We start from the raw sequence: 13,697 nt of genomic DNA, 5'->3' as shown, positions 1-13,697 counted from the left end.
TGCACATCTTCATCCCTGAAAGAGTGACCGCTGGCCTGGAGATGAGTGTAGACCGCAGAGTCCTGGCCTGATGATGTTGATCTTCTGTGCTGGGCCATCCTTTTGGCCAGTGGCTGTTTTGTTTCCCCCGATGTAAGACTGATCACAGATCTCCTGACACTGAACAGCATACACAACACCACCAAGTCATTGGTTCAGGTATGTTGACGACACCTGGGTTAAAATTAAATCTCAGGAAGTCCAACATTTTACTGACTACATCAACTCTGTGGATAAATACATCAAGTTCACATGAGAAGATGTAAAAAATGGCAGGTTGGCTTTCTTGGACTGTGAGGTCTCAGTCTCTGATAGAGGACATTTGCAAACCAAGGTGTACCGCAAACCCACCCACACAGACCAGTATTTGCAGTTTGACTCCCATCACCCTTTGGAGCACAAGTTAGGAGTCATCAGGACTCTGTATCACAGAGCAGACAGCGTCCCCACTAGCTCAGGAGCCAGGCAGAAGGAGAAATCCCACACAAGACAGGCTCTAGAGCAATGTGGATATCCTAACTGGGCCTTCCTGAAAGCAGAGAAGAAACCCAAACAGGACTCCAGTCAGCCAACAGGTGAAAAGGAAGAACCCAGACCCAGACCAGTGGTCATTCCATATGTTGAGGGAGTATCTGAGAAACTGAGACGTTTATTTTCTAAACATAACGTCCCAGTGGCTTTTAAACCCCAAAATACATTACGGCAAAGATTGGTTCATCCCAAAGATCCAGTCCCCCGGCACAAACAGAGCAATGTTGTGTATGCTGTTCAGTGTCAGGAGGGCTGTGATCAGTCTTACATCGGGGAAACAAAACAGCCACTGGCCAAAAGGATGGCCCTGCACAGAAGATCAACATCATAAGGCCAGGACTCTGCGGTCTACACTCATCTCCAGGCCAGCGGTCACTCTTTCAGGGATGAAGATGTTCACATCCTGGATAGAGAGGAACGATGGTTTGAGAGAGGAGTAAAGGAGGCCATCTTTGTGAAAATAAATCGTCCATCGTTAAACAGGGGTGGAGGCCTACGTGTTCAACTGTCCCCCTCTTATAATGCTGTGATTGCTAGTATCACTCAGCCCTCTGTGAACAGTAAACAGCCATCAGTGTGCTAATGATCCATTATTAGGCTGATGGTCCTTCTTGAGCATGTGATCAGCTGGTTTTGGTTGTCAGCAGCAAAACTGGTTGATCCACTCTGAGACGGTGCTATTTAAGAGACTGAGCTGAATACAGCTCCTCAGACTGAGGAAGTCTCTCGGATGAGAGACGAAACGTTTCTACATTTTTTTGTTGATTTGCTTTGTTTTGTTTTTTTGAATGTCCAGAGGACCAGATTTAACTTTTTTAGATAGTTAACAGTTATCTTTTATAAGTGATTTGTAAACAAAACATAGTTAACATTTATTATTAACATTTATTATAGCAACATGTACCATTTATAAGTAGATTTAACCGATCCACACTTTGTTCAATCTATATTTTCACTTTTCTCAAGTTGTGATCCGTCTGCTGCAGACACTTGGCAGCACAGAAAATAACAGTTATGCACTAATGATTCTTTTAAGAACACACAGCTCCTGATAACACTATGGCCAGACAGACGGCCTTGCCCTCAGAGGCCCAGTCTTGGAGGATAAGCCGCATATAGCAGGCACAAGACTGAGTTATAGTTGCAAGGTGGGAGTTAAGTCGTTGCTGTAGCGACGACAGGCCTCAGCACTAGAAACATCTGATAGTAAGACGTTCCTCCTCTCAAAAGAGGCGTCACCAAGGACAGTTTAAAAACATGAGGACACAGGAAGTCTGGTCAGACAATCTGGGGTGAGCAGCTTTTGTTCTGACTAAGGTGAAGTACTCTTAATTGCTCTGATTGTCTCCCGAAAATGTATTTTTGGTTATCTGTCAATGTAAAGCTTTAACTGTGGTGTGAATTAAATTCTCTTAAACTAAGGTGAAGTCTCCTGGTAGTACCTGTTCCAATCCAACCAACCTGGTGCAGAGGTGTTCGACACCTGTATGCAACATGACTTTATAGTTGCATTACTGCCACCTACTGGAGTAAAGCTGCTACTACTCTTCAGGTTTTATTCGCTTTGGCCTGGATTTTAATACACTATTATTTCCCCAAGCATTATGTGAACTGCACGTTTAATATTTACAAATTTTAATTCTTTATACAAAATGTACCTGTTTTGGCATTCGTTAGGTGAGGAAAGAGTCATACTTGTGCACATTTTTAAGTATAAAAGGATGATTATACAAGCTCAAATTTGACCAAGTTGGGCAGTTGTGTAAAATGTAAAAACAAAATATAATGATCTGTGACTCTCATAAACCCATATTTTATTTATAATAGAACACAGTAAATGTATTAACTGTTAAAATAATGTGGAGGAAAAAATATGAACCCATTCCCCCTTCGCACAGATGCCTCAAACAAGGGAAATGGGAAGATGTTTTCCTTGGCTGTGCAGTTTTTCACACCAGAGAATGGGGTAGTCGGCAAGGTAATAAATTCTGTTGAAAATCCAGAAGAATCTGATGAGGGGACAGTCAAAATTATACGAAGCTCTCTTGGAAACACAGATCTACCCATAGATCATGTTGCATTCAGTGCTGACAACAAAAATGTCAGTTATGGCATCCACAACTCGGTCTTCACAAAACAGAGAGGTCAACAGTGAGATCCTTTGTGGTAACTGCCATGCACATGTTGTCCATAACACCGTGAAAAAAGCTGGACAAGCTCTCAGTGGATGTGGAAAACATCATGAAATTCAACATCACAGAATTTGCAGAACACTTTCAGGGATTCTCTCCTTTTTGTAGAGGTGGAAAAGAAACTGTACATTTTGAGGACATCTCATCAGCATTGGAGAGGAATGTCAAAGCCACCTGAAAGCATTGCTGAGGTTGACAGAAGATGATCCTGGAGATGAACAAGCAGACATTGACTAATACAAAGAAGAGATGATGGGTTCTACCTAACAAGACAAAAGCTTCAGCGTCTTGCCATCTGAAGCTGATGTTGCCAGGCAGGAGTTTACAGCCCTCTTAAACACTGCCATCAGTTACGTCCACAAGTGGTTTAACTTCAGAGGAAAACTGGTTCTTTCACCTGCAGCCCCTCTCTCTGGCAACTGGGAAAACATCCTTTGATGACATGGAGAAGATCACTGAAAGACTTCACCTGGTTAGCAGGTAAAACTTAATAAATTACCAGTGTAGTGATGAACCATTTATCATCCCCATAATCATAATCAAAAAACCTGCCGCTCACCTGAACGTAACAGCTTTCCCACAAAATGCCATTAGGTTCATGTTGACATTTAAAAATTTAATTTTTTATTCCATAAACACACCTCACAAAAAGTCTTACCTCTTAACATCCTCTCTGGAGTCAGTTACAAGATGACGTTACCTCGTTTGACAAAAGAAAGCTGAACTTCTGAACGCCAAGGCATCCTGTTGTAACTTATTTCCTTTTGAACTTTAAGTGTTAACATTTAAGAGATAATAATCCTACAATGCGGGCAGCACGGTGGCGCAACTGGTAGAGCTGCTGCCTCTCAGCGAACAGGTCCCTGGTTCAAACCCCGGTCCAGGGGCCTTCTGGGTGGAGTTTGCATGTTCTCTCCGTGCATGCGTGGGTTTTCTCCGGGTGCTCCGGTTTCCTCCCACAGACCAAAAACATGCATGTTAGGCTGATTGGTAACTCTAAATTGTCCCTAGGCGTGAGTGAGAGAGTGAATGGTTGTTTGTGTTGTTTGTCTCTATGTGGCTCTGTGATGGACTTGCGACCCGTCCAGGGTGTACCCCGCCCCTCGCACAGTGATTGCTGGACATGGGCACCAGCGACCCCCGTGACCCAAAATGGAATAAACAGGTAAAGATAATGGATGGATGGATGAATCCTACAATGCATATGTCAGATATTAAATGAGCTTTTGTGAAAACCTAATGAAGTACAGGAGTATTTGTAAAATAACAGAACCATTAATTCAGCTAACAGTGGGACTAAAGCACAGATCTGTCAGGCACGTGGTTGATTTGAGAATACAGATTTTGGCAACCACACTGAACATGAAAAGATGACACAAACTGATTATGTCACGTTGAATTATTTATCACTTACAGAGTAAAACGTTTACAGGTTGCCTTGTTTTTGAGTTACAGATGATATATACTTAACCGCCCTTAAAAATCAGAGCTTAACATCAGAAAGCAAATCCAGAAGATACAACCCACACTCCCAGGGAGCCAGATTTACAAAAACAACACTCAATGCTGGCAAAATAAAACTTAAATAAATAGAGAACTCATGTTTCTATAACTCATGTTTCTATTTATAACTTTTACAGGAAAGTCATGAGCTCAAATAATCTTCCAGGACCTCTCAAATTTAATAGATTTACAATTAAAACTCTAAAACAAAGATAATTTGGCTCAATATGATGTTTAATAAAAAAATAACCAATCTGTGGCAACAATGACCATTAATGCACTTGAGGTCAACAGTTTTTTTTTTTTTCTAATTAACGTTTTTATGGAAATATCAGTTCAGGATAGAATCTGCTTTAAAGGGCATAAAAAATTAAATTAAATTAAGTGAGGAAAGTGAAAATCAGGCAGTAGCTTCTTTAACGGTGACACTACTCAGAGTCAGAGTCAGAGTAGTTTGAGTAGAACTGAAGGGAACATTTACATTTTAATGGTAGTTTAATCCTCAGAACATTTTTGTAAATGAGGCCCGTCAGTTAAAGGTGGAAGTAAATTAATGGCTGACGCTTTTGATGTTTGTGGTGCATTATGGGATGTGTGCACCTGTGACAGTATGGTTTTGGCTTGACGATTCAACTTGAACTTTAGCTAATGGACTTGAGCTTGGCCCACGGGTTGGTGCCGCGCACCTCGGTCGGCGAGTTGTTGTGATAGATGTGGTTGCACAATTCCTCCAGAGGGGGTTCAGGATCCGTGGTGGCGAACTGAGCAGCATCTTCGATTTCCTTCCTCACCTCCACATCGATCTCCTGCAGATCAGAATCAGTTTTATTGTCACCGCACCGAAGCACAACAAAATTACATTTCAGTATAACCCGTCCAAGAAAAACAAACAAACAAACATGGGTAGACGGAGGTGTCTGAGGCTGTGGCCTTGTTGGAGGCGCTGCCATTTTCATTGATATAAGGAAAAGAGAAACACAACGCCTGTGTCCTTGACAGAACACAGTGTGAAAGTTGAAAAAAAAAAAAAAAACTCAGCATAAAAATAGCACCATATTGATATTACAATACATATGCATGAGGAAGGCCGATGACGGCGTTGAGTTTGAGGGGAGGTAAGTCCGTGGACACTACCAGATAGTTCTCCTCCAGCCATAGTCTGGGTAAGAGCTGGTGCAGTGTTTATCAGCTGGCTCAGCTCTGACACAGATCCACAGATGTCCTCGGGAAGGCGTAGGGAGTGGGGGAGCAGAGCTTCTTGTTCACATAACATCCAGGAGAGTTTGAGATTGTTGGCCAATTCAAGGCCAACATGGGAGAGCCGTCAGATAACAGTTGTTATGGGTCAGGCTGACTCTGGTTAATTTCTGTTTGCCTTATAGTTCTACTGGTATGTCTCAAAGGAGACTCCAAACAGCCAAATTTTTATGGTCAGCACCGCCGGGCCGAGCTTATAGCTTCTCCAAGGTCAATTCCCTCCCACCAGCGAGTTTCAGGAGCTGCAAGTGGCCTGCGATTCTCAGAAACCACGTTCAGCTTACGGCTCAGTTCACACAGCATCTGAGTCTGAGTGTTGACAGCACGGCACATTCCTTCACGCAAGCTGGGCAGCCTCACAATGGCCAGAACAGCTGCCAACGTTTGTTGTATTTGTCGATATGCCAGGCAACCACCAACTCCAAAAAGCAGAAATCCTGTTATCATAAATCCAATTATGTGCACGTCTTCTACATCCTCAACCGAAAATATGGACAGACACACGATCTTCCACTGCCCCCAGGAATCCATCGTGTATCCAGCTGCGAGTGTCCTGTCAGGGCAGGAGGGCTCTCCTTCTCCCCGTCTTCTCGTCGCGAAAATTCGATCAATTGCGTTGAGAGACCAGCTGATCAAATCCATAATTTATAATTTGATATGTAAAGAGAGGCTCCTATAAGGTTCACAGGACCAAGAGCAGAAACAGGAGGGAAGCAGGAGCAGGAGGAACAGCGTTTGCCTTCGTCGAGGTCAAGCAGAAAAAGAAAAGATGAGACACCATCAAAACGGAAGGTTAAGGGCTGAATGTTAAAGGTAAAAGGTTAAAGATAAAATCAATCAATCAATCAAACTTTATTTATAGAACCCTTTCCAGCTGCCAAAAGGTGCACAAAGTGCTGCACAATACAGAAGTTAAAAGCAAACAAATAAGAATAAAAAAAATCAGCCAGTTAAAAACAAAAACAATTAAAACATAGCAAGATTGTCAAAGAACTAGTAGGTATTAAAAGCCTGCCTGAATAAAAAGGTTTTAAGATTAGATTTAAAATGCTCCATATCAGTGATGGAGCGCAAGTCCAGAGGTAGCTGGTTCCAGAGTCTGGGTGCAACAACCGAAAAGGCATGGTCACCCCATCGTTTGTAGTTGGACTTTGGGACAAAGAGTAGAAATGTATTAGATGATCTCAGTGTTCTCCTATATTCACGGACATCTACAAGATCAGTCAGATACAATGGGGCAAGACCATTGAGAGCTTTAAAAGTGAAGAATAAAATTTTAAATTTAATTCTAAAATTGACTGGAAGCCAGTGGAGAGAAAATAAAACAGGGGTGATGTGCTCACGTCTGGAGGCGTTGGTTAAAAGTCGAGCTCAGCATTTTGGACCAATTGCAGGCGTCTAATGGAGGATTGGGAGATTCCTGCATATAGGAAATTGCAGTAGTCGAGCCTTGAAGTTATAAAAGCATGAATGGCCTTTTCCAAATCAGAACGATTTAAAAAAGGCTTAACTTTGGATAAAAGACGTAACTGATAAAAACAGGCCTTGACTACAGAGGATTTTTGTTCATCAAACTTTAAGTCCTTATCAAATGTCACCCCCAAGTTTTTAACTGTGGGTCTGAACGTAGATGTCAGAGCACCAAAGTTACAAGGAGCATCATCACCAAAGAAGATGCCTTCTGTCTTTAATTAGTTTAAAAACAAAAAATTACGATGAAGCCACTGTTTAATGTCGGCAATACAGTCAGCGAAAGGTGTGAGAAGGTTACTGTTTTTAGGTTTCATTGGTAAATAAATTTGTACATCATCAGCATAGCGGTGAAAAGAAAAATGATGTCTGGTTATCACTGATCCAAGGAGCAGCATGTACAATGAGAAGAGGACATGACCAAGAATAGAACCCTGTGGCACACCACAAGAGAGAGGGGCAGTGGAGGAAGACAGATTATCCAGCATGACAGAGAATGTTCTGTTGGTCAAATAGGCAGTGAACCACTTGAGTGCTGTACCAGATATTCCAACATAATGTTGGAGACGAGACAACAGGACAGCGTGGTCCACTGTGTCAAACGCAGCTGTAAGGTCCAGCAGCACCAGAGCAACGGGACACTTGGCATCCATGGACATGGAAATGTCATTATAGACTTTTAACAGGGCTGATTCGGTAGAATGATGGGTTCTAAATCCAGACTGAAATGTTTCATAAATACCATGGTTTTCTAAAACAGGTTGTAACTGCATAAAAACAACTTTTTCTAAGACTTTAGCTAAAAAAAGGCAGATGAGAAATAGGTCTAAAATTTGATCAAAGTGATGGGTCTAGGTGAGGTTTTTTTAAGAAGGGGCCTAACCACAGCATGTTTAAATGCGGCAGGGACAATTCCTAGACAAAGGCAGGAGTTTAAAAATGTTAAAATACAGAAACCCACAGAATTAAAAAACCTCTTTCAAAAACTTGGAATTGTAGTGTCCTAAGGGCTAGGTTAGCTTTGGAGCTTCACTACAATTATATTTAAATAACGAGTTCTCTCTTTTTCGAGCTAATTACAGCCATGTGACAGAGATAACTGTGCGTAGATGGTTTAATCAGTGACATGAGATGTTAATTTTCTTTGACCCATCAAAATAAATGTGGTCATTTATTGAACAGAATCAAAATTTAACATCAAAACATTGTACACTTGATTAGACTAATCTGGTTCTGATTAATAAAACTTGGCACGTTTTACTTAATAAAATAACAGACATTTCTGAAGGCATCTAGATTAATGATGGCAAGATAGAAGTTTAAAGATAGAAAAAATGGAGGAATTTAAAGGAAGATGTTGAAGGAAGATGTATGTCTGTGGACCAGAACAACACGCTCCTTTCAAACGCAGCTCGCCCGCAGTCCACTTAGTGCATGAAGCTCGCAACGACTCTTTACCTTGGCAGAGGATGGGTCCGCTACGGTCAAGAGGTCTAGCACGCTACCTTTCAGCGTCTCCTCAGGGCAGCTGCGACTCAGCAGAAGTCGTGAGATACTCCGTTCAACAGAACAAACTTCCTCAGAAGTTGTAGGGCATTCGCCTGGTGGAGCCACAGTGAGGCGTCGTGGCTCCTGCAGAGATGGATGGCTCCATCAGACTGGAAAATGGAGTCCGAAGTTCCACTCAGCAGTGGAAAAACTCCAGAACTCCAGAACAGCTAGAACTCTCCCAGAATATCACTCCAGAACTACTCCAGACATGAATAGTTACAGGAAGTGTCGACTTTTAAAGAGTTCTGCTTCCGGTCACTTTAGTACGTCCTGATTGGTTGAAGCAACCAACCGGGGTGTGGTTCTAGTGATGTCAGAGGGTCATTACAAGTCAAGAAAACAGCAGGAATGTTTTGAGATGGTTAGTTACAGAGAAATGTTTTGGCGAAGTGAGAAACACTGCAGGTGCCAGTTTTCTTATTTACTGTCTGAGAGTTTTAAAAACACGACAGCCCGTTCTAACAACTTGTTTTTGACTGTCTCCGACTTTTGACCGACATCACTACTTCTCATTTCAGACAGAAGATCAGAAATGCATAATTACTTTGTAAAATAGACATGTAACTTGATTTCTAATAAATAAGGATTAAAAAATCATTAATACTGTTTCACAGTTGATTTAAAATAAGTGGTTCACTTCAACATTTAAAAATGGTATGAACTAAACACACTTTTGATTTATCAAGATATTATAAAATAGTGATGATAATATAAAAGAAGAGTGTTCTTTCAATTGATTATTTCAGGATACAATTAGACAGTCTCTGGATGAGCTAATTTGTATTTCTGGATTCAAATCAATGAAATAACAGTTCCTGTCCCATGAAGGTCCTCAGAGGCAGGTTTTGGTCGGAGGCCTAGTCCACTACAGAATGGTAAAGGCTGATCGTCAAAGGAAGAATGAAGGTTAAATGCAAATGTGCAAATGGCTTTGATAAAAAGGCATAAGATTAGGGCTGCAACAACGAATCGATAAAAATCGATGATTAAAAGCGCTGGCAACGAATTTCGTTATTGATTCGTTGTATTGCGCGATTATGCATCTTTCACGGCGCTGCGGAGTCGTTTCGTTTTGTTCACGGGCAGTTCATTGTCAATGCTGACTGACTAAATAAAGTTTGAAAAAAAAAACTGCAACGCGAGTTGAACAGAGCGAGGGGCGAGCAAAGCAGAGACAGTGTTTTCAAAGGAAATTTAAGTAAATTTTACAAATGACCAACGCAGCGAAAACTGTTCGACCCAAGTCCTCCAAAGTGTGGGAGAACTTCACAAAGATAAAAAATGAGAAGCATGCCGCTTTGAAAATCGCCAACACGACACGGGAGAACCACACTGATAAACCTTCAAAAACAGCACTTAGTTTATCTATAAATCATAAATAATCAATCATTAAGGATTATGTTATTGTCTGGGTGTTTTACTATTTTTGATATTTGTGATAATGGGTGTGGTTTAATTATATTTTCACAAGCACAAATATGGGCATCTTAAGGTTTGTCACATGGAATATTAATGGAGCCGGTAGCCAACATAAAAAAAATAGAATCTTTAGCCAGATTAAAAGATTAAAGGCAGATGTTGTATTACTCCAAGAGATTCATAAATTACCGTCAACTGTGGATGAGCTAAAATCTCCTGAGTTTCCTCATGTATTTTCAGCCTGCTATAACTCAAGACAGAGAGGAGTAGCAATATTAATACATAAAAATGTGAACTTCACAATATTAGACACAGTTATAGACCCGCAAGGTAGATATATAATATTAAAATTATCCATACTCAGTCAAAAATATTGTATTGTTAGCTTATATGGGCCAAATGTGGACGATGCCGTTTTTTTTCATGATCTCTTCTCTACTCTATCAAATCACATGGATTGCTCGCTGGTACTGGGAGGTGATCTTAACTTTGGTCTAGATAACAAAATAGACAGGCTGAATGCAGTAGGAGCTCAACGCAGTTGGCAATCCATAAATGTAGTTAAACAGTACATGAGTGATTATGGACTCTGCGATGCATGGCGGTCTCTTCACCCTAATAGCAAAGAGTATTCTTTCTTTTCACATGTGTATCACTCTTACTCTCGTCTGGATTATTTTATAATCAGCAACTCATTGCTGACCAACATTTCAGACACTAAGATACACCCTATTGCTGTCAGCGATCATGCACCAGTTACTTTAAATTTAGATAATAAGAAAGAAATCCCAAAAAGTATAAACTGGAGATTAAATACCTCACTGCTTATGGATGAAGAATTTATACAATACTTTAAAAATGAATGGACATCGTATTTAGAGTTTAATGACTTGCCAGGAACATCAGCGTGTACACTCTGGGAGGCTGGGAAAACAGTTATGAGAGGGAAAATAATATCCTACGCAACAAACAAAAAGAAAAAAGAAAATAAACGTATTGAGGAATTAGAGAAATCTATCAAATTATTAGAAAGTTTACAAGGAGAGGAAACACAGAAAAAACTACGCAAGATAAAATTAGAACTAAATGAATGTATTGACAAAAAAAACAAATTCTTGGTACAAAGACTTCGCTTAGAACATTTTGAACACAGTAATAAATCAGGTAGCTTTTTAGCTAATCAACTCAAATTAAATAAAGAAAAAACGTCTATATATGGTATTAAAGACACAAATGGTAACATAACTTATGACGAGGAAAAAGTAAATAGTGTTTTTAGAGATTTCTATAAAATTCTATACACTACACAAATAAATCCAACAGATGAAGATATTAATCAATTCTTGGAGAGAGTAATACTTCCAAAACTAGACAGTAGTCGATCTTCAGAACTAGACTCACCATTAACATCAGATGAACTCCGTGAAGCCATTAAAAACATGCCTAATAAGAAATCTCCAGGCCCAGATGGATATCCAGCAGAATTTTATAAAGAGTTCTGGAACATCCTGGAACCAATATTTCACAGAATGCTACATGAGTCTGAAGAAAATGGCAGATTTCCAACACATATGAATTCAGCCAACATTAGTCTACTATTAAAACCAGGCAAAGACCCAGTACTACCTACCAGTTATCGCCCCATCTCTCTTATTAATGTGGATGTTAAAATAATTAGTAAAGTCCTCTCTAAAAGATTAGAGAAAATAATTCCTCTCATTATTCATCCTGACCAAACTGGATTCATAAAAGGAAGACACTCAACCACAAACACACGCAGATTATATAATTTAATAGAGTATTCATATAGTAAAAATATTGAAACAGCTATTTTGTCTTTGGACGCAGAAAAAGCATTTGATAGGGTAAACTGGAAATTTTTATTTGCTACATTGAGTAAATTTGGTTTTGGGGACCATTTCATTAATTGGTTAAAAATATTATATAACTCACCAAGAGCATGTGTCAGGACAAATAATCAAATATCTTCAAGCTTCTGTTTACAGAGGGGGACCAGGCAGGGATGTCCACTTTCACCAGCACTATTTGCTATTTTTATTGAACCTTTAGCAGCAGCAATAAGACAAACTGCTGATATTAAAGGTATACTGTGTAGAAATATAGAACATAAAATTAGTCTTTACGCTGACGATGTTTTACTTTTTCTTCAGAACACAGAAAATTCAATATCTAATGTTATCGAATTAATAAACTCGTTCTCAAAAGTTTCTGATTATTCTATAAATTGGTCAAAATCTACAGCTCTTCCAATAAACTGCGTGTTTAATACTTCTCTCAATGAACGACTACAATCAGGTAACATTACATACTTGGGCATTAATATTTCTCCTAGATTGGAAGACTTAATAAAATTGAATCATATCCCAATTTTAAAGAACATTGAAGATGATCTTACTAGATGGAAATCTCTGCCCATATCACTTATGGGAAGAGTTGCCTCAGTAAAAATGATGGTCCTGCCGAGAATAAACTATTTATTCTCAATGATTCCAAATAAACCTTCAACTGAATGGTTTAAGTCACTGGACTCTTTGATATCTAAATTCCTTTGGAAAAACAAAACTCCACGTATTAGCTTAAAAGCATTACAGAAATCTAAAGATACCGGAGGATTAGAACTTCCCAACTTCTATCACTACTATTTAGCCAATAGGTTACAATATATCTCAAAGTGGTTAAATCCGAATACATTAGATGAAACTTGGATAGACATAGAACAAACTTTATGCAATAATATTAAGATTTCAGATCTACCGTTTATTAGCACAAATATAAAAAGACATGTTTGCTTTAAAAGCATCAGTATTAGCTCTTCTCTGACAGCATGGTGGGAGTATTTGAAAACGACAAAATCTTCACTACTCCCCTGTAGACATACACCCATCTGGAACAATCCTGACATCCTACAAGAAAATAATATGTTAAATTTCCCAGGTTGGAGAGTCAAGGGAATTGAACGTCTGGAACACATATATGAAGGTGTAGACTTTATTCCATTTAATAATTTAATAATACGATTTGACATTGAAAATAAATACTTCTTAGAATATCAACAAATTAAGTCTATCATAAAAAAGAAATTTAAGCTTAATAAAACTTTGTTAGAAACACCAATATGTGTGTTAGAGTTCCTTAATCTTAAATCCCCCAAATTATTATCTAAAATATACAAGAAATTGTCTAGAATCAATGACTCCATAATGTTACCTGTTGCAAAATGGGAGTCAGATTTATCAATCAATTTTGACCAAAACACCTGGTCTCAAATATGTTTAAGAACATTTAAAATGACTAGAATCTCCAACTTACAATTAATACAGTATAAAGTTCTTTATAGAGTACATTATACAGGTCAGCGAATGTTTAGGATGGGATTTACATCATCTAACAACTGCTCACAGTGCACAGGCAATATTCCTGATGATTATATCCATGCACTCTGGTTCTGCCCACCAGTTCAGAGGTTCTGGGTCCAGGTTTGTGAAGACTTGTCTAAATGTCTGAAATGTAATATTCCACTCTCTCCGTCTGTTTGCTTATTGGCTATCTTGGAAGATGTTACCCTGGAAAAAAATACATGTCGCATGATTTTCACTGCCTTATGCATCGCAAAGAAAACCATACTCCTGAATTGGAAAAAATAAAAATAATCTTAGCATTAATCAGTATAAAAATCTTCTGTTAGATCATATTAGTCTTGAAACAGCATCTGCC

At 39.2% G+C, this 13,697-nt stretch overlaps 1 protein-coding gene across 1 annotated transcript in view; it reads right to left on the bottom strand.

Moving 5' to 3' along the window:
* Positions 1-4,481: 4,481 nt before the first annotated feature.
* The window catches only part of pdha1a (pyruvate dehydrogenase E1 subunit alpha 1a), a 42,416-nt gene continuing 33,200 nt past the window's right edge, over positions 4,482-13,697 (bottom strand). The window contains exon 11 of the mRNA XM_037687428.1: positions 4,482-5,071. Within this exon, the coding sequence (XP_037543356.1) occupies positions 4,907-5,071 (165 nt within the window). The 3' untranslated portion in view covers positions 4,482-4,906. The remainder of the gene's footprint in view (positions 5,072-13,697) is intronic.

Source organism: Nematolebias whitei, chromosome 14, assembly GCF_014905685.2.
Source record: "Nematolebias whitei isolate Nwh7 chromosome 14, NemWhi1, whole genome shotgun sequence".
Lineage (NCBI taxonomy): Eukaryota > Metazoa > Chordata > Actinopteri > Cyprinodontiformes > Rivulidae > Nematolebias > Nematolebias whitei.
The sequence above is the reverse complement of the archived record's forward strand: the minus strand, read 5'-3'. Positions and strand labels throughout refer to the sequence as shown.